The sequence below is a fragment of the Cygnus atratus genome, chromosome 17 (genome assembly GCF_013377495.2).
Source record: "Cygnus atratus isolate AKBS03 ecotype Queensland, Australia chromosome 17, CAtr_DNAZoo_HiC_assembly, whole genome shotgun sequence".
Lineage (NCBI taxonomy): Eukaryota > Metazoa > Chordata > Aves > Anseriformes > Anatidae > Cygnus > Cygnus atratus.
Genome location: NC_066378.1, coordinates 13,636,538 through 13,657,584, shown reverse-complemented (window position 1 = coordinate 13,657,584; position 21,047 = coordinate 13,636,538). Strand labels below are relative to the sequence as shown.

The 21,047-nt window shown below is 58.2% G+C and overlaps 1 protein-coding gene across 1 annotated transcript; it reads right to left on the bottom strand.

The window, feature by feature from the left end:
- Positions 1 to 2,861: 2,861 nt before the first annotated feature.
- RPH3A (rabphilin 3A) lies at positions 2,862 to 18,117 on the bottom strand. Its single transcript, XM_035565719.1, has 20 exons — positions 18,041 to 18,117; positions 17,827 to 17,841; positions 17,002 to 17,145; positions 11,774 to 11,903; positions 11,594 to 11,680; positions 11,042 to 11,207; positions 10,630 to 10,656; positions 9,061 to 9,183; positions 8,505 to 8,585; positions 8,355 to 8,402; positions 8,083 to 8,280; positions 7,329 to 7,408; positions 6,976 to 7,050; positions 5,985 to 6,094; positions 5,314 to 5,440; positions 5,130 to 5,186; positions 4,798 to 4,949; positions 3,615 to 3,696; positions 3,237 to 3,333; positions 2,862 to 2,992 (listed from the first exon to the last, which is right to left on the bottom strand). Exons 1-20 carry the CDS (start codon positions 18,115 to 18,117, stop codon positions 2,862 to 2,864), a joined length of 2,007 nt encoding a protein of 668 aa, XP_035421612.1.
- Positions 18,118 to 21,047: the final 2,930 nt, after the last annotated feature.

Sequence of the window (21,047 nt, the reverse complement as noted above, 5' to 3'; positions counted from 1 at the left end):
CACCGCACCGGTGTGCCCACCCCTGGGCCCTGCGTGGTTTGGGCTGCTGGAAACTGAGCCTAAAAAAGCCAAAAAAATAGAAAAAAGAAAAAAAAAAAAAAAAAGAAAAATTGCTGGGGTAGCACAGCAGGCAGAGGGTGGGTGCCGCTCACGGGCAGCACCCATGGCACCAGCACCCACCGAGGCACGGGGAGAGCCCACGGGTGTCTCAGCCTCACGCCATGGAGCAATGCCCACCGGCCAGCCCGGCTTTTAACCCACTCTCACCAAACCCCACAGCAGCCCCACTGCACTCTTGGGGTACCAGAGGGCAAAGCCAAGCTGTGAAATGCTGTGAGCCCCCCGCCCTGCTGTACTGCTCCTCACCCAGCATAACCCAACGCCACCTCCTGAACCCCCCGACCACCCCAGCCAGGTCCCGAACCATGGTTCGTATTCCCACGGGGAGCTAAAAGAAGCCAAGAAACTGCTTTTTTTCTTTTCCAATAGTCTCACTTTATTAGATACCACATCAAGAGAGGATGTTGTGCTGCATGCAGCGGAAGACTGGAGTATTTCTAGTTCCTGTGTAACATTTTTCTCTTTTCGTTAATATTTGTAAACTGATATTTTGCTGTAAAATCACTGCATGCGAGTTGGAATGCAAACAGCAGTAGAAGAGGCTTTTTTTTCTTTAAACATACCATTCCCAATCCATATGTGCATGCTCTATTTACAATGAAAAGAAGTCATTCAGGGCAGAAATCACGATCAGAAAAACTCAGAGGAAGGTGGCAGTGGAGACAAGGAGGGCGGTTTGCACAATACTGCGAAGGGGAGCAGCAAGTTGCACTTCATGTCATGGGTGCTGACGGATGACTTGAGCAGCGGGTGTCTGAAGGCAAAGCAGAGCACGTCGCTACGGGACACGGGAGGAAGCTACCCCAGTAAAAGCACCTCTAATTTAATAGTTCTGCACACACGGAGGGGGCTTGGCTGTGCACAGCTGGGATAGATGAAGCGCTTAGAGTTATGTTTTATTTTTTCAAGGTGCTTTTGGCCCCAGGCAGACGTCTCCCCATCACGACTCGGGAGGGAGCTGTGCCCACCAGAAGGGATCACGCAGCATCCTGCAGCCAAACCCCCGCTGCAGGGCACCGTGAGCACCCTGCATTGCTCCCAGCACAGGGAAACGACCCCAAAAAAAAGGGGTTGCTTCACCCGGATCCCCTGCAGAGCCTGCTCGGAGGGCGACACAGCTCGGGGCCTCCAGGATGTGGCACTTACCCATGAAGAGCCTAATGCACGAAGGGAAGGCAGAGTCCCTTTTCAAAGCGTCCTCTCCCTTCATGAGGTGTGAGCAGACGGCAGCCCCCCACTAGCCCCCCATGGTTAAGGGCATTGAGGAGTCAGTGCTCTCGGTTACACCCCACACCTGCATCCTAAAAGCAGAAAGGAAGCACGCTGCACAGGAGGACAAGGATGCCCCATAAAGAGCTCAATGATGCTGTGAACATGGAATGCCCGTGGAGAGGCTTTTTCAGGGGAGCGATGCAATTCCTGCTGTTTGGGAACTGCCCCACGGTCATAGGGATCCTAAAATAAATTAAATACATGAGGAGGAAAGGCAAGGAAGGGGGTGGTTAGTGCCAGAGAGGTGGTTGCAGAGAGCACTTTGGGGTATGCCATGTGGGGAAGCCCCAGGAAGATGCTCACTGCAAGTACCTACAGGGGGTTAAATTCCCTGGGGGAAGGATGTAAAAACAAATCAGTCAATAAATAAAATCAAGCATAGGAAAACGAGCCAACCAAGGGAAATGAAAGCTCCACAGCACAGCTGGACTCAGACCACGGCACAGGACAGCAGCAAGTTGCGAGGGGTTTGGGGTCGGGCGCTGTGCAGCACGCACGGCTTGGGGCTGACCACCAGTGTCCCGGCGGTGCTCATGGAGACATTGCTGCGCTCGAGGCTGGCCAGAAAGAGCAGCTGAAGCAGAATGGGACCCAAAATGATCAACGTCAGCCCGGGAGGCTTGGCCCTCCTGCTGGCGCTAGCAACTAAAGCACCTCCAGACAACGGTTACGGCACGGCTTGAAGACGACGGCTCTTGTGCAGACTTGCAATAAATAAATACATAAATAATACATAAGTTGGAAGACCTCTAACTGTCCCAGCTAAGTCCAGTGTTTGTGGTATTGTAAAACAATAATCCTTGGACATATCAGCTAGTTGGTGGGAAATACCTTCTCCCTCGACTTCCCTCCTGCACGTGGTGCAGCGAACTGACCGTGGTTGGAAAGGGAGCGTTCAGCACAGGGCTGCAGCTCCCGAGCTCATGGGGTGACCCAGACCAAAGCCAGCTTCTTTGTTACTGCAGCCAGGGCACCGCAGCCACACGAGCAGTGCTGCCTGTCCCCCGATGCCACCTCCGGGGCTTGTAGAGCCGCGTGTCCCGCGGGGAGGAGTGGGGAGGTGGTGGGGACAGGGTGGGACGGGGCAGGGAGCGGAGCAGGAGGAGCACGGGTCATCACACACACAGACAGGAACGCTGCCACGGTGTGCGTGAGGCTGCTGAGAAAGGCCGAGGGATGCTCGCGGGGAACTATTGCTCGACAACGTCGCACGCCAGCATAATTCAATGACCCAAAAGAGAGAGGAAAAAAAAAATAAAAAATAAAGAAGTGAATACAAAAAAAATCTGGGCTAGGTTTCAGGCGGAGGCGAGAAGAGGGCAGGGGATGCTCGGAGGAGGCAGAGCAGTGCTGCTGCCCAGGGGCACGGCCGCGTAGCGAGGTGTGACTGCGCTGGAAGACGGACAGACGGACGTTGGTCAGGCCTGCAGGGACGTGGCGGAGGGGGGGGGGGGGGGGCTTGGCTCCCCTTAATCGCTGGCAACGTGGTTCTCGTTCTGGAGGGTGTGCCAGCGCTCGATCTTCTTGTCCTTGTTCTTCAGGCACTCGTACCAGTGTTTCAAGCGCTCCCCCTTCGCCGTAATGCCGAGCTGACATCCGCCTGGAGGGGGGAAGCCACGATCAGAGCTGATGCTGACATTCCTGCACACCGTTTCCACCAGGATGGCCCCGTGTTTTTATTTCTCTCCACCTCCCGGACTTAAAACCTCCTGGAAATCCCCAGAGCCAGCACAGGAGGCCCCACAGGGTGCTGGGGACGGGGCAGGGTGGGGGAGGTCCTGCACAGCTCAGCCCGGGGCCCCACGCACCCCCCCAAACCCAGAGCATGGAGGCCTGCAGCTCACCGATGTAGTCGTTGGATTTGCCGATGTCGTAATCCCAGACGGAAATGTCCAGCGACTTCTTGGCCAGGTCGCTGTGCTTGATGTCGTAGAAGAACTCCTGCAAAGGGAGAACACCAGGGTTGCCCCAAGGAAAAGGAAAATCCACCCCAAAACCCAAAAAATGCAGGTAAGGACTGGCAAACATCCCCTCTGTACAACCAGTATTCATAATCAAGTGAGAGGACATTTATACACTAACGAGCTTCTCATCAAGCTTGCAGATGAGGCTCCAAGTTCAGGGTGCCCCCTCCACCCACACCCCACAATTCGAGGTCACCCACGGCCAGCAACACATGGTTAAGTTTGGTTTAATAATACAAAAATTAGATCTATCCTTACCTCGTTAAACTCAGGATTCAATGTTTTCTTTTTTATCTGGGTCTTATGCTTGGCCTTTTTTCCCATGTCAGGTTTCAGCCAACTGGGGGCAACAGAAAACAGCTCAAAATTCAAGTGAGAGAACAACACGAGCTTATAAGCTAGGGAAAAAAATGTGAGTTTTTGGACTCAGAGAAAAAAACACAAATGGAAATATTTAAGGCAAAGAAATGGGTTAGCCAGTCTTCCTTCCCACCTTCTAAAATGATCTAAAATAAATGTAAAATGAGTCGAATCCTGAATACCCTTTCTTTTTTTTTTCCCCCTCGTATTGGCAGACTACACAGGGAAACCACCGAGCTGCTCTGCAGGGAGCTGAGCGGCACGGAGCTGCCGGGAAATGGGGAAGGAGCAGCCGGGTCCATCAGCATCTGCAGTGGCAATTGCCCAGCCAGGAATGTGGGAGATGGACAGATTTGTATATATAAAAAAAAAAAAGCTAAATATAGCCCAGCAGTGTTGAACAAAGCGCAGGCCAGCACGCTCAGCCAGGGCGGCTTCACCCTGAGAATTTGGGATCTACCAGGGGCTCACGCTCCGGGTCTGGCCACAGACCCGAAGCTGAACCGCACAGTTGGTGTTCATCAGTTCCGCGTGGAAGTCGGTTTAAAAACGGAAAGCTTCTGTTTGTGGGAACGGAAAATAAAAAAGGAGAGAGAGACTGCGAAGGAAAAGCACTCGGTCCCAGTCAGCTACAAGAAAAGATGTGCAAGGTGCTCAACACGAGAGTTATTGAATTATGTTCAGGGAGAACAGAGGGTTGTGTTTTGTTTTGTTGTGTTTTTTTTGTTTGTTTGTTTGTTTGTTTTTCCCCTGAAGCAGTGAACAGCACTGAACAGCAACGAACACCCATCTGCAGCCACAACTGCAGCCGGGGACAGGTTGTGGTGTACGAGCACAAAACTAACGGGATCTTCCCCCGCACGCCCTCAGCACCCCGTGGCGATGCCGCTGCCCAGCCGGAGAACACCCTGGTTGAATTTCATCCAGGCAGGAGCACTGCCACCTTGCTCCAGCATCACCAACAGTGCTTGGGAAGTGCTCTGCTCGCTCCAGGGGCTGTGGACGGAGCCCTGCAAGCATCAGCAAGGACAGCGGGTGGCTGCACGACCACGGCATGGAGAGGCTCCCGGCTTTCACTTACAGCTTAACGAAGGGGTCCGAGTACCCGTTGGCGTCCATGGCAGCCAGGTGCACGCAGCGCACGATGCCCACGATCAGCCCGCCCTGCTGGGTGCTGTACATGAGGGACACCAGGATCTTGCCGCGCTCCTCAATGTCCCCGCCGCGATCCACCTGCAAGAGGAAGGGACCCGAGATGGGGACGCGGGGCTGGGCATGGGTCCAGGCAGAGCAGACACACAAGTGACACGAGGAGGACGTAGTGCAGGACCCCATGAGGATGCAAGGAGGGGCTGCCACGTGAGAGATGAGGGTGCAGCACGCCAAGATCACCCATGCTCCGAGGGCTCCTACCTCCTCCTCGTACAGTGCCATGCCGCGAGACGAGCCTGTCGTCCCAGCACGCTTCATCTGGGGTGGGGAAGGGAAAAGGAGAGACTGCCATGAGCAACTGGGAGAGGCAAAAGGACTCCGTCCTGTGAGCCAGTTTTAGTGATCTCCAAAGTAAAGGCGACAAAGAAATGTCATGGGAACTCACTGGTATTACTCTCTCCAAGCAGATGTTGAAGTTCTTTTTCTGGTTGGCTTTGAGTTTTTTCAAGGAAACTCGAGTTTCTCCAATAAACTCGTTGTGGCCAAATTTGTCCTCGTCGCACACGGAAATCCTGGAGGAATGGGGGACAGTGGAGAGCACATCAGGCAGGTTGCAGCAATGCCTGGCATGTGAACCCGGCCCCAAAAGCCCCCATGGGGGAGGCAGAGCTCAGCCCCACTGCAGCCTCCAGACACCCGCTTCTGCCCTGACCAAAAGCGTCCAGAAAGCAGAACTGCTCTTCTGCCAGAAACATCAACATTTTTTACGTGCTGCGAGTCGGGGCAAGGAACACAAGGTGGAAGCTTCCTGCAGGTAGGAAGCAACAGCCATTTTCAGAAACCCCTTAGTGCTTTGTTGGGACACTGTCATGGAAAATACAAACCTGTATACCGTAAGATTAAGAGCAATGCTGGTAATATGTATTTTTCTTTTTAAATGGCCACTAAAATCAACACATCCATGTGAAGCCCAGCGATTTGAACCACAACCTCTGCATGTCAGGTGCCCCGCCGAGCCCTGCGCTCGGTGCTGGAGCCCTGCCCAGGCCCTGCCGTGCCGCGATGATGCTGCCCGCCCCACAAACCCCCCCGGGACGCCCCCGCTCCCGCGCTTGCCTGAGCGTTTTGCGCTGCATGTCCTCGTCCGTGATGCCGTGGTACACCAGGGTCTCGTTCCACACTGGGTTGCGGGTGTTGCGCAGGGTCTTCGTCCTCAGCTTGTTTGACTACGGCAGCGACACGAGACGGAGGAGTTACGCACCTGGACCACGCTCAGGAGCGCAGCCGAGCCGCTCCTCTGAGCTGAGCTGACTTGTCCAAGAACAAGGTCAATTTATTTCTAACACATAAATTTTGTTCAGACTAAAATGTCACCAAAGGTTTAAGCTCTTTCCTGATCTAATGGTGTTTTTCCATGCTTCTACGGAGACGCAACCCCCAGCACCGGGTGACAGCCTCTGTGGCCCAAAGGAGGGACGGCAAGGGAAATGGGGAGCTGTCACCTGGGCACGGCTCTGTCACCAACACCCTTGCAACAGAAGAAGTAAAACTCAGCAAACAAAGGAGCAACAGAATTCGGTTCCCAAGACGACGACACTTAGATTGGCTCTGCATGCAAGCAGGCAGCCCGCACGTCTCCGCACCCAAGGTAAACCTGGAAATGTCACATCAAGGGTTTTGTTCCCGGCTTCTCCCTTGCTTTCCCCGTGGCTCCCCCGAGCAGAGTTGAGCTGCAGGAGTGAGCTCTGCACCTCAAGCACAGAGCCAGCACCCTTGGGCCCCAGACCAGCCGTGCCCCTGTCCTCCTGAACCATTTCCCCACCGCACTGTGATACAGCGGGGTTGGGGGGGGGGGGGGAGGAGATTTCCAGAGCTTGCTTTGATGAGAGGGGGAGAAAAGAGACGTCAGATTTTACCCACTTAATGATTATTTCTCCACGGCTCTAATTAGAATGAGCCGTGAGTTCAAAGCAAGCCAGTCTTTGGGTCTCTGGCACTAACAAGATTTCCGTTGGGTGCTGTGCTCACTGATGTCCCCTCTGCCAAGGTCAGGGACCCCGGGGGCCCCAGGAAGCCTCCGCTCCCTCCCCGAGCCCAGGACACCCACCTTGCTGGCTCCGGGCAGGAGGTGCAGCTTTACATAGGGATCCGCCAGGCCATTTGAGTCCATCGGTTTTAAGCCCTGAAGGATAACGAAGGAGACACGGGGCGTGCATCCTCAGCGAGAGAGCCAGGAAAGAGCGAGCAGGGCCACCGAAGCGTCCCCGCCAGCCAGGAGGTCCCAGCCCACATCCCCAGCCCTCCTTCCAGCCCCATCACACCCCGGGAGGTGGGCACCACGTTGACATCCACAAAATAAAGGGGACAAGGGACCTGTGTGGCTGTGTGACACACGCACAGGGTGACGAGATGTTCCCCTGGGGGTGGCCGGGGGGGGGTCTGTGCCTGCCGCGCACTCACCTTGGCCCTGAGGAGCGTGCAGTGCAGGGCGCTGTTCTCCTGGTCGTACAGCAGGCTGAACTCCAGGGCGCCCAGCGTGGCTGGCAGCAGGGGGAAAACGGCACCTCGTTAAAACCCCAGCCAACGCCTCTGCTTAGCCGGCCCCAATTAGCAATAATTAGAAAGATTTGCTGCTCGGATGTAGAGGCTGCTCAAAGCACGGAAGGCGGCACTGGCGTCAGCCAAGCTGCCGCGTGCGCGTCCAGCCAAATTCGCGATCATCGGGGCACTGCCTGATGTTCAAAGGGGGACACAAGCCTGCAAGCCTCCTAGGGACCTCCCCTGGGGACACCATGCCACCCAGCACCAGCCCGAGGACGTCTGGCAGAGCAGATGGACAGCTGGAAGCCCGCAAGATCCTGCCCCGGCTCCGAGCCCTGTCCTCCATCCCTCACCCAACCCCAGGTTTCAGGGCCTGAAACCGAACCATGAAGACACCCCTCGGGCTCTGAGGTCCTTCCCAAAGGCAGAGCTATCCAAAGCACCTGAGGCTGAAGTTTTGGTGAGGGTTTTGCTATTTTCAACTGGAGAAAAGGAGCCACAGGACTGCCCAGCTGCGACATTTCTTTGCCAGGCGTCACAGCCCCGTTGGCAGGGGGACAGCAACACCCAGGAGGTGGACAGAGCACAGCACAGTCCTGCAGCAGCCACCTCACCAAGGGTTTCCCCTCGAAACCACGGATCCCACCCGGCACCAACCCCCCCGGGTACGCACTGCCTTCATCAGAGTCGTAGCTGTTGGCATCCTCCTCCTCCTCCTCCGGGGGCGGCTGCCGCAGCGGGGCGGGGGGCTGCGGGGCGGTGGGGGGCCGGGCTGGCCTCTCCTCCCGGGCTGGGGGCACGGCATAGCCCCCGCCACGCTCCTCCCTGGGGGCTGCACGGGCTGGCTCTGGGGGTCCCAGCAGTGGGCTCGCTGTAGGAGAGACCCTATTAGTCCCTGGCATGTGTCACCCCCCCATGAGCCCTTGCAGGGTCCCCAACTTTTACCTTGTGCCTCCAGGATCCGTCCGGCTGCCCCAGGACCCGGCCTTCCCGCTGGGGAGAGATGGGTGGTTAGAGGGAAAACCGAGGGAGCAGTGCCCCATGCCAGCATCGGGGTGTCCCCATCCCCAGGGACCGTCCCCACAGCATCCTTACCTGTGGGTGCTGCAGGGCCGGGGGCGGCAGCGGGCGGCGGGGGCGGCCGTGGGGCTTGCAGGGAGTCAGCTCGCTTCACGCCTGCAGGGGAGGCAGGATCAGCACCGGCGTTTCGGGTGCACCCAGACGGCTCCAGCAGGGAGCATCGCAGCAGGGGGAGCACCGCAGCACTGACCCGCTGCCAGCCCCCACGTCCCTGCTGCTCCAAGCCTTGCAGAGCATCCCCGCTCTTTTTTTCCCTGAAATCACCATTTTTCCTCTGCTGCTTTTGAATTCAAAGAACGCTCAGCACCGCTCCCTCCTTATGCCAGGCAGGAGCACCAAGCCACGCTGGTGTTGTGTCTCATCCCCAAGTGGCTGCACGGGACAGGAAAGCGCCCACCCTTGGACATATGCTTGAGCCTGTTCCTTTCCCCTGAATTACAGAGGATTTGGACATTTTCCAGCCATTTTCAGCTTTACCAAATACACCCACAAGCTCAGCCCCTCGGTGACAAGTGGGCACCGCGCTCCCACGGCCGCTCATGTCTGCGCCCAGCCCTTGCACAGCTCTCACCAGGGCTCCTGGTGGCCCCGCTCTCGGTGGCATAGTCACGGCCGTCGGCGTCCTCGCTGCCGCACGGCCCTGTCCTGGCCTCGGCCGGCTTGCGGACCCGGGCGGCCACCGTTGCCTCGCTGCCTGCAGGAGCCAGAAGCACAGCGGTGAGGCTCGTCCCCTCGCACGGCCACCAGCCGTGCCCAAGGGGGCAGGACGAGGCACCGAGGGGGTGGCAGGCACTGGTGGGAGGAGGAGGAGGAGGAGGAGGAGGAGGAGGATGGGTACAGCCACTGGGGCATCACCCCCAGTGCTTTGCAGCATCTGCACCCAGCAGGGCACAGCGTGCTCTGCCCCACAGAGCCGGCACAGGGTGGTCAGGAAGGTCCAAAGGACGACGCACACCACGGGGACACCGGGAGGCACGAGAGAAAAAACAAGGATAGAGGCATCCATCAGCGCCTGTCAACCCCTAATGGCATTACAGCTCTGCGGACCAGAGGATCATCTTTTCCTTTTGCTGATCATCTTCCATTTATTACCGAGACACCGGTGACAGCTGCCTGTGTCTCATTTACCTCCGCCGTCCGGGCGGATAAATCGCAGCCACGCGCACCGGGGTGCCCAGAGCGCCGCTCCTTGATAAATTGCAGCCCGCAGATGGGACGCAAAAAGGTCTCGGCACTCACCTGGCTCGTGCGGCAGGCGCGGGGCATAAATCTCCGCGGTGACACAAATGGGATGTTTATCCTTGGCTGCGCTCTCTGGGGCACCGTGTGCAAGGAGAAAGCCAAACGCAACAGATTGCGGGGGGTGGGGAGGGGTGCTGAGCACTGGGGGAGCGGTGCTGAGCACAGGGGAGGAGGGGGGAACGAGCGGCTGAAAGCAGGAGCCCTGCCACTCGGAGACAGCGGTGCACGGGGTTATTTTCCGAGGGAGCTTTAGGAAAATCACGGGCAGGTTGTGGACGTGCTGGTGGCCAGGAGCGGCTGTGACAAACCCTCCCTGCCTGGAGGAGGGCCAGCGGCTTAAAGCAGCCCGCTGGGGGAGCTTAATGGCACCAGTTCCCACCACGTTTAAATAGGGTCTGAATTAAAGGGGTTCCCCAGCTGCTGCTGGCTGATGGAGGTCACTGCCCTGCCCAGCCACCAGTGCTGCGAGCCGCGGCGTGGGTTGGGGCCAAGCCGGGCACCCCTGCACCAACAGCACCCCCAGGATCCGTCCCTGCCTCCAGGAGGGAGCACAGCTCAGCACGAGGCTGAGGAAGAGGAGGGTTTGCAGCCACCAGCATCCACCTGGGATTCAAAATTAACTCGTGGTGCCAGCCCCTGGCCAGGCTGCCCCCACCGCATCCCCACCTCGCTCTGTCCGCTCGCAGCACGGCGCGAGCTGGAAACCCGACGCAGAGACCCGAGCAGCTCAGCTGCTCCGTCCCTGGAGCCCACGAGCCTCCTGAGGCTTCAAAGGGAGGTTTTCAAAGGACTGAAAATCCCGCTGGGCAGCATCCAACCACGGGGAGCACGGGGAGAAAACACCGGGAAAGACATCGGGAGGAGGGCACGGGCAGGGGGGGCGCACGGCGGCGCTTACCGCAGCGGTCCTGCTCGTCCTCCTGGCCTTGGGAGCACAAACAGAGCGAGAAGCGGTGAAGCTGCTGCACACCCACCTGCACCAACCCGAGCTGTGCTGCCACTGGTTGCCCCTATTGCCTATTTTTGCTATTATTATTTATCCCCAGCACCTGCAGCACCATGTTCCCATGTGAACCCAACACACGGCCAGGCGCCTTGGCTGCTTGCACGGGGCTGCTCACGCAGGGGGCCCCCCAAACCCAGAGACCCCAAACGGCACAGCACAGTAAAAACCCTCCACACATGGGGACGATTAGAAATGGGCCCTTTAGAAAGGGCTCAGCCTGCGTGACTGCTCTGGCCACTCTGCTAGGGCTTGCCCTTGCAAGTGATGGTGAGGAGAGCCGGGACCCCCGGGCAGTGCCACCTACCTCGGCTGGGCGCACGGGCGGGGAGCTTGGGGTCAGGGCCGGGGGGCTCTGCCGGGCTGGGCTCGCTGGGGGCCGAGGGCACCTTGCTCTTGCTGACGGGCATCGGCTGGGGCAGCACTTGCTTGGGCAAACCCTTGAAAAACCAGGCACCGGAGCGCTTCCACACCTGGGGGGGGGACAAGGCAGGGGGTGGGCACACGGGGCTGAAGACGTGCAGCCCCGTATCCCCACCCCACAGCCCCTTCTTTCTATTTAATCAACAATTTGGCTTTTGTGTCCAGGGATGGGTCTTGCCATGACCGCCAGGAGCCCATCTTCAATCCTGACATTATTTGCAAGGAAAAAAAAAAAAAAGGCATTTTATCCATAAAACAAGAGCATCCTACAGCAACCATGCTGACAAGGCCGGATGGGGTTGAATGGGGCTGTGGGGCAGAGGCAAAACATCCCCTGGCCTGCTGCTGCTCCTGTCCAGGGGCTCGGGATGGGACAGGGCACAAACAGGGGCAGGGGCCGTGTCCGTCCCGGGCAGGGGGCCACGTCCACGCTCACCTCACGCTGCTCGCTGCAGATCTTGCACAGCCAGATGGGGTGCGGGCGGCTGTTGGTCGTCTCCACGCCGCACTTGGTGCAGACGTTCTGCGGAGAAAGCACAGCACCGTGCGGCAGCGGGACACCCCAAGGGGACCGTCGGCTCCGGGTTAACGAGATGGGGGTGGAGGAGAGCCTCACCTTCTTGCAGTCCTCGCAGACGACGCAGGCGGAGCCGCGCGGCCCCAGCTGCTCCCCGCAGAGGATGCAGCGGTTCACGCCGTCCCCCAGCACGCTGCGGCGCATGTCCTCCAGGCGGGTCATCAGGCGCCTGGCGGGAGGGGACAGGGGACAACCAGGCTGTCACCGCGAGCACCGGCCCCACCACTGCCTCGGGTCAGGCACTGCTTCCCGGCAGCAGGGCGTGAATGCACCTGGGGGAGGAACACATCCCCGGGGACCCGCTGGGATATCACATTCCCCTATAGCTTTACCACACCGGGCGCTCCTATTGACTTTTACCCCTGGCACGGACCCCTACACGTGCACAAAAATGCCCAGCCAGCACCTTTTTGCCCAGCAGATCGACATCGACCAAGTGGCTTTTGCCCAAATGGAAAAAAAAAAAAATCCACTCAGCCACAGAGATCTTGGAAGGGCTTTAGTGAGAGGGCTGAGTGAATTAATTGGTTTTCTCGTTTCCTATGGAAAAATATTGAGCAGAGATTACTGAAAATCTTGGCCCTTGGAGTAAATTACAAAGAGCCCAGGGGTGAGGCTGTAAGAGCACATCTGGTTACCGCAGAGGTAAAACCCTCCACCACAAGTCCCACAGACCCCGCAGCACAAAGGGGGCTTGCCAAGCCCACCCCACAGCAGCAGGCTGTCGTCAGCTAACCCCGAGTCCTGGCCCTAAAAATAGCACTGGAAGGGGAAAACCCATTATTTATGCCACTCAGGGAAGCACGAGAAAGAAAGGAAGAAAGCAAGGAGGAGAAACAAGCCCACCAGAGCAAACGGCAGCGAACCTCACCCGCGGGGGCTTTCCTCACTCCCACCGCAATGTGACCCAAATCTGACGAAGCTGCTAGGGCAGCACGCAGTGAAAAAGGCAGGCACTTAAAAGACACTTTCCCACACGTCCGATGACAGCTGCAGATTTACGACGGCCCTGCCGCTGCCGGCACCTCCGAGTCGCTCCCAGCCCCACCAGAGGAGCCGCGGGCTCCCCGTGCCTCGCGCCGACGTGCGCCGCTGTCATTTCGCGTGGGTCCTTGGAAAGGGCTGGCAGCTCGAGGGGAAAAAGCCGGTTGTGGGTTCCACGGTGTTTTCTGACAGTCCATAAAATGCCCGATGGGACCGACAGGAGCCCCTGGGAGCCCTTCGGCAGCCACAAAACAGAGCCCGCAGCGGGGATGCGGTGCTCCGCGAGGAAGCCGAGGCTGCCAGCCTCCCCAGGGTCCTGCTCCTCGGTGCTTCCCGGCCCACATCCCACCACATGCAGCACAAGTTCATTGTCCCCTCCTGTGACAAAACCCTTTATTTTCTTAGCAGCAAAGCACATTTTGCTTCCCCTCCCACCCCCCCCCCCATGCTGCGAGAGCTCAGCTCCAAAGAGAGGCAGCTTCCCGTTGGAAATCTGCAAGCCCAAACAAACTTATTATAGAAACTAGAACAAATGGCACAATCAAAGCAGGAAAAAAAAATGAAAAAAAAAAAAAAAAAAAAAGCTTTGGCATTTCAAGAGATTCATTATTTAGCTGCAAAATCATTCCCAGTCTCTCATTTAGCAGAAGCAGCTCCTTAAGAGGATTTTTAACCGGTGGAAGAGCTCCAGCAGGCAGCGAGCACACCTGTGGCACTCATTTAAAACGGAGCCCATTTGGCTAATTAAAACATCCATTCAAGCCAGAGAAATTGGGCTTGCTTTTTTCCTGATCCAAACGCTGTCACGAGAGAAGCGTATAAAACATTAAAATACAAGTCCTGGGATGAACCTGCCAGAAAAGGCTGAGGCTGGGACCTGATGAAGATGGTGACGGGGTGCAGGAAGCCCAGGTTTTCTTGGGGTGAATTCGGGCTGTTCTCCGGCTCTAACAGCTGCAGGGCTTAGGGCATTTTTAACAAATCCATCTTGTCTCCTTCGCTGTGCCCTGCTGGTGCTCCTGTCCCAGCCGTGCTCTCACCGTCCGCTCTCTGCCCATGGCCAGGAGCAAGCCCTCTGCCTTCCCACGGGCCTTCCCTCCCTCTCCAGCCCTGGAAAGTCATTATTTTTCTCGCTTTTACAGCACACACGAAATAACCATCCAGTTCATCACTTTCCACCGCACGTCTCTGGCGTTACAGCACCGTTTTCTCACCACCACACGCACCTCCAAGCGCCCATCCCGCCGGCCTCAGCGTCAAGGAGCAGGAGATAACGTTTGAGATTGTTAAAATAAGGGAGCAAAAAATAAAACAAGCAGGGGGAATTGAAGCTGGCGGGAGCAGCTGGGAGCATCACTGCTCCTGGAATCAGCCTGGGAGCAGAACATCCGTCATCTGCCCAGGAAATACGCGGGAGCGGCTGATGGCAGCACGATAGCAGGGCCGGGCAACACGGAGCATCTGCAACGCTTAATGTGCGCCTGAGATAACAGCGGTAAAACGCTTCCCTGGTAGTATAACATCCGCCTGGCCCATAAATATAGTTTGGGAGAGCAAGCAGAGTGCCCGCAGTGAGCAGCAGCCCGGGGAGGACAGAGCCACTGGCACCACGTGCTGATGGTGCTGGGAGCTGGCACACTGTGTTTAAACCTTCATTGCTACCATGCTGCAAGGAGTGGTGGAAAATGTTTATCTGGGTTTGAAATTGCCCAAAACAAGCCCAGTACAGTGCTGGAGGTGGCTGCAGGGAGAAGGGCCGGGCACCGCTGTGGGACAGGATGGGACCCATGCGGCAAAGAGGAGGGGAAGTGAAAGGCGAGGGAGGTCACAGCCCGCCTGCACAGTTACGCACTGACCTGTCTCCATGGGGAAATAACGTGCCTTCAAGGTCTGAATATTAAAATCAAAGCTAATTTTAACAGCATTAAAAAAGATGAGAAGAAAGGCTGAACTACGACCTAAAGAACTGAAATCAAAATGAAAAATTAGAAGCAGTTTTCTGGCCTTACAAGAGCACAGGTAGCGAAAGGTAGAGCACTGCCTGAGCATTGCAGCCCTGCTTTCAAAGCCAACCCCGTTCCTGTAATCCCCTACCAGAGGTTTGTTATTTCACAGGTTCATCCCCGTCTCAGAAATAAGGGATGAGGTTTGGGGAAAAAAAAAAAATCCCACAAAATCAAGCAGCGCGTGAGCTGTCCCCTGGCTACGCATTAACCTCATCTCTTCTAGGAGCTGCCATCTCCTGCGACATTTCTGCCTGCCTCCAGCAGCCACCCTGCCCTCATCAGCCCCTGTTTTTATTTTTGAGCTGTCTGAGCACAAGGACAGAGATGCGAGACCGGGGTTCCCGGTGGAGCCTTCCTCCCGCTGCCCACCGAGGCTAATGACATAATTCCCGGGGACTTTGGCCATCTGCCGCGGCACCGCGCGCATCGTCCCGGCAATGAGCAGCCCAACTACAACACAACCCTGCCCCACAGCAGGTCCTCACCCAGGAGGTCTCCAGGAATGGCTGGAGACATGAAATTCTACCTTCGAGTGGTTAAAGAGCACCCATGGGTGCTCCTGCCTCCGCCAAGGCTGGGCCCCCTTTGGGGATGCTGCAGCCTCACGGCTCTGCTCCACCCCACCCAGCTGCCAGCCCGAAGGCTCGCCCTGACGCCCCGGCTGCTCTCAAGTCCTTCATCAGCCCGAGCCTGACGTGCCCGCGGTGCTGCTTAGGATGATTCAGCTCCCGTTATCCTTCCAGTCTCCCTGCTACGAGACAACAGAGCCGGAAAAAAAAAAAAAAAAAAAAAAAGTGTCCCTGTCCCCCTGTCCTACAACCCTCATCAGCATCCAGCCCACGTATCCCGCCGGCCGCCATCCACCCCGCTGCTAAAAATAGGCCTTCAACAGATTAATTTGGGCTGGCTTTGACAGGAGTCTGCTTCCACAGACACCTCCCAGCAACCAAAATCGATCCGCTCCCGCCTGCCGCGGGCGGCGGAGGTGGGGGGCACAGGGCTGGGCGGTTTGGGGAGCTAGGACCCCACACCTGCAGTGTTATCGCTGCTCCAGTGCTCCCAGTACAGCCCAAACACAGCCCTCAGATGCGATTTGTGAAGATGACTCCGAGTATTTCCCCCTCTGGAAGGGACACTCACTTCACACACGCTATTCTTTATATTAACCAAACCTTATATTTTTCTTTATAAACCAGACTCCCATTTTTTCCCCGCACGGGAATAGAAAATCCATTGGGGTCCCCTAAAGCCAGGCCTTCTGCGGCACCTCCCAAGCACACCCTGGCAGACCGAGGGACGTGGCCAGCACCGCCGCAGCAGCTCAGGACCATCCTGCAACACGCCGAGCTCTCCTGGAGAACCTCTACGCGGCTCCCCAACGGGCGGTGCCGCACAAGCCCGATGCGGACGCCGTCCCATATTTCTGCCGCTGCACATCCTACAGCTCACGCTGTGCGAGCCAAACACGAGGGAGCTGGCAGGGCTCCCCCTGTGCCCACACACAGGCGGGGAATCAGCCCGCCACCCATGAATGGGGACGAGGAACCTCCCCTGGCTCCGGCACGAAGGGGAGAGGCAGCGCTTCCTGCGCGCCACGGGTCTGCAGGCAGCTGCAGGAACGCACAACGTGGGGAAAAAAATAAAAAATAAAGATCTCCCTCGCTGCTCAAATTCACGTGAATGTAATCCAAGGAAGCGCCGCTGCTGAGCGTAATCCTCAGCGGGCTGGGAATGTGCAAAGCTGGGGGAAATGCTGCTCGTAAGCGCTTTTTGAGAATGAATCACCGCCACCCAGCTCTCCGTGCCACTCGGAGGTACCTTGAGCTGCTTTCTGCAGCAGCGTCCGGGCCTGATGTGTGGCCAGGAGCTGGTTGCAAAATGTGTCCTGCCTGAGTGGGGGAAGGCTCCGGGACCAGGTCAGCCTGGCAAAGGGCTCGCTGCTGGGCTGCAGGAGCAGGTCTCTGCCCAAAAAAGCAGCCGGGGGTTGCGATGGACCCAGCCGTGCTCCCAGAGCAAGGCAGATGCCTCGTGGGGAGCTGCAGCTCTGCTCGGAGGTGCCTGGGGGCTCAGGACACAGGCACTGGGCAAAGAGCGGCAGCTCCGCTCTGCCAAACGAGCCATCACTAACGATCCCTGCTGGGCTGAAAAATCCACGAGAATATAAGTTCTGAGCCCAGGACGCAACGTGCCATCCCCACACCAGTGAGGTGCCCTCCACCGCATGGCCCAGGCGCCATCGCCCCCCAAAACGAGCCCCCCCATGCCGCCGCCGCTCACCCGATGCGCTCCTGCTCCATCTCCTCCATCTTCTCGGCACGGGCGATGACTCGGTTGATGATCTCCTTCTCCTCATCCGTCAGCTCCTCGCCTTTCCGCGGCCGCTCGGGCTGCCCGCCCCGCGCTGCCCAGCCTGCGGGGAGCCTGCGGGGAGAGGACAGGGAGCAGCCGCCAGGGCCGGGCTCGCTTTTTTCTCTTTTTCAGGGACAGCCGGGCAGCAAATTCCCACAAATAGGGGAAAATCAGTACAATACCTCACCGTCCTTCAAGCTCTCTTCCAGGAGGGAGCCTCCAGACGCCCCCTGGCCACACTGGCAGCCCAGGAGCCAGCGTTCCCATTCCTGGGGACTGTGCTGTCTGCTTTTCCCCCAAATTCCCTAACGTGGGGGCTCAGCAAACACCCATGCCCACGTACCACAGGCCATGCATGTGGCACAGCCTGTCCTTGATGTCCCCTCCGGTGGCACCTCCATCCCGGCCCCATGCTCAGAGCAGGTGGAGAAGCCAAGGTCTGATGACCTGTCTCTGAGCATCTTTGCAGTTCCCATGTCCCAGAGCTGCTTTGAAGGCACCTAAAACTGCAGCCTGAGGTGCTGGGGCTGCTCAGCACCTTGCCCCTACACCCCTTGCCCCTACACCCCTTGCCTGGGCTGCAGAGCTCTGGGGGAAAGCAGGCTGCCCCAAATTCCTTAAATCCCTTGGCAATGCCTCCAAAACTATTGCTTTTCTTACACCCAGGGCGAGATCCTTCCTGTTCTCTCGGGACCATCAATAGCAGGTGAAGTGCAAGAGGAGAAAAATAATTAAAGGAAATGAGATACTTACTGCTCCTTCTCGCCGCTGGAGGCACAGGGAAAGAGAGGAGACAGGGATTAAGGGAAAAATGGGATGGGACCAGCTCCACCTGCGCTCTGCCCCCCCTACATGCTCCCCCCTGGTGCCTGGGGACCACAAACCAGCCCAGTCCCACCATGATGGGGGCTGTGGGGAGGGGGAAGTGCCCTGCCTGTGGTGCCCAGCACGGAGCCCCCGCTCTTACCCGGCTCGGAGGGACATGGTCCTGTCGCCGGGGCACATCCAGCGGTCGGAGCCGCTGCCCACCACCGCGTCGGTCATCGCCGGGGGTCCTGGGGACACACGGAGCAAGTTGGGGAGTGAGTTTGGGAGCGTGCCGGGCGGTATTTAGCGGCTGTCGGGCACTGACTCATCCCACCGGGGAGCCAGCCGCCTCGCCTGATCTTTGCGGGAGGGGAGGAATCCATCATTTGCCCACCGGGGTACGGCAGAGCTCTTCGTCATCCCAGCCCTCCCCGCTGGCACCCCAGCACGCTGACAGCGAGGAGGGGACGGAGCAGCCCAGGCCCTTCCAAAGAAAAAGAACCCTACAAACTAGGAAAGCTTCCCCCCCCAAACCCAGCACACACACACACACACCCCGCTGGAACAAAACTCCTGCTTTTGCGTTTTTCTTTCCTCGAGTCCTTGGGAAACGCAACACGGAGCCTTCTCCCAGCAGCAAAACAGCAGCAAAACCAGCAGATTTCAGGAAAAAGCCACCTGATGTGAAACCCAGCCCGGCTCTGGTTTCTGCAGCTCGGTCCTTACAGCCGGAGCACCCATTCTCCCCATTTATTCACCCATTTTTCGCCACTTCCAGGGCAATGCAGCACGTGAGGGCTGCTCTGGGTGGCAAACCCGAGCTGATGCCAGCCCCACGGGTGGGTGCTAAGGGTCTGTCTGTCCATCCGTCCACCCGTCTGTCTGTGGGTCCCTGCACCCCCGCAGAGCGCAGAAGCGGTGCTCAGCAGCAGCCCCGCCTGCACTGCTCGCAGCACCTGCATTTGAATTGCTTCCTCCTGCCTGCAGCACAACTTGGGGGGGAAGTGAAAATGGATCCCGGACCCCTCTGCAGAGCCCGGCCCATGGTGAAGGCTGCAAACCTTCCCCTGGTACGGGGAAACATCGGTGAAACCCATCCCGGTTGGTCCCACACGGGAACGCCGGTGCCAGGCACCGATGCAGGTGTCCCAGGGCTGCAAACGGGTCCCAGAAAACAGGAGAACAGCCCCCAAATGATGGATTTCAGCAATTTCAGACCTCTTTGCTGACTTTAGCAGCCACAGGCCCCGGACTGCGATGTGTTTCTCGGGAGGTCAGGACCCTGGCTTCACCTCCCAGCACGAGGAGCCCAGGACAGGCTCCATCCATACCCATACAGGTGCTGTTCCTGGGGCTGTGTCCGCATCCCAGCCCATCAGGGAAAGGAATTAGGAGATTTTTTCCCCCTGGGGAGCTGAGTGCAGGTAGGGCTGAACCCATCGGGGACAGGACAGCCCCAGCAAGAGAAGAACAAAGCCAAACTGTGCTGGGACGAGGAGGAGGATGGAGGCACCAAGGAGCGAAGGCTGGTCAGAGCTGGGGATCCAGCAGGACCAGAGGACGACCCCACCACAGCAGAAAGACCTTTGTAGGGTAAAAGGCACCTCCAGCTCCCAGCAAAACTCAAAGAGGGGCACTGGGAGTGTTGGGAGCCGCAACCCCAAACTCCGAGCCACGAGAAGCGTGCAGCTTTCCCAGCAGGGAGGGGAGGGGGAAAATCCCCATCCTCCACTTTCCCCTCTGCAACGCTGCAGGGGTTTTTCCGTCCTTCCCCGAAGACTTAGCAGAGATCTGAGGATCTCCTTTGTTTCACGACTTCAGAAAGAGGAGCAGAGGATGCAGGGTAATTAGTGCTCCGCTGGCTTCGCACGGTGACCGCGCGTTTGCCAGAACAGAGGGCTGGGACGGACAAGGTCGCCTCAATAAGCACACCGCTCCTCTCCAGCCCCGCAGCCGCCACCTCCAGCACCTGCACTGCAGCAGCGAGCTCCTACCAGTGATTTACGGCCCTGCTGGGCACATACACCGACCCCAAACCCGGGGCTCCATGACCCCAAATCCACACTGCCCCTCTCCAGGGCGCCGTGGCCACGAGCTTTGGGCGCTCGGGGCTGAGGGGTGGCCAAGGGCAGGTGGGAGGCCCATAGTGGAGCGGTGCAGCTGAGGAGAGGGGAAAAGCCCTAGGATTTCCTAGCAAAAGGGCCTGGAGAGGAGCGGTGCTTCAGCTGGGGGGACAACTCCTTTCCCCCCCCCCATGGCACCTTCCTCTAAGAGCAGGGAGGCCGCGGGTTCCTCGCCGCGCTGCGGGCGGACGAGAGCCCGCAGCTGGAGGAGCACCCGAGCCTCTCCCTTCGCCTATAAATAATAGATCTTGGAGATCTACTTTGCATTACTTCCAGCAAGTACTCTCGCTCGTCCTAGTGCTCGGGTACGCACTTTTAGCACACGGCAAAGAATAAAAACCACGGCTCAGAGCAGCTTTCCCCACCCCAATCCCTGCGAGCAAGCAGGAGGCTGCAGCAGCCTGAGCCACGGGGCAGCGGGGCTGGCAAATGCTCACTGAAATGGCAATATTCCGCCCAAGGTTGCCCAAATCCCCCGTGGCAGCAGGGGAGGGGGGCTGTCTTCCAAAACGACACGGCCCCTGCTCGCTGCAGACCCAGACGTGCATGCTGCGGAAATCACTGGCACGACCCTGCCAGCTGCCCAAAACGCAGCCAAAACCCAGCCTGGGAGCATCTCTCGCGTGGTTCAGGGCTCTGCTCTGCCTCCAGCACAGACACCACGGCCGGTGGCGAGAGCTGCCAGCCCCAGCACAACCCCAAAGGTCCCCGAGCAGGTGGGGACGAGCCAAGTTCCCCAACCACAAGCAGAAAAAGCCGGGGAAGAGCGAGGCGCATCCCGGGCACGGCCAGGAATAGCAGCGAGGGCTGAATTCCTGGCCTTGAGGAAGAGCCACATGACGCTCATCACGCCGCTCCATTGCCTCCGTGCGACGGAGCCCATGAATTTGGTCCTGCCTCGATAAAAAGGGATCGAACATCCCTGAATCACCCCGCACGGTGCCAGGGCGAGAGGGGAGAATTCGCAGGTCCGCGGCCAGTGCCTGAAACGCAGCAGCGGCACCCAGGGAAGGGCCGTGGGAGCCCCTTGGTGTGAGCCCATCC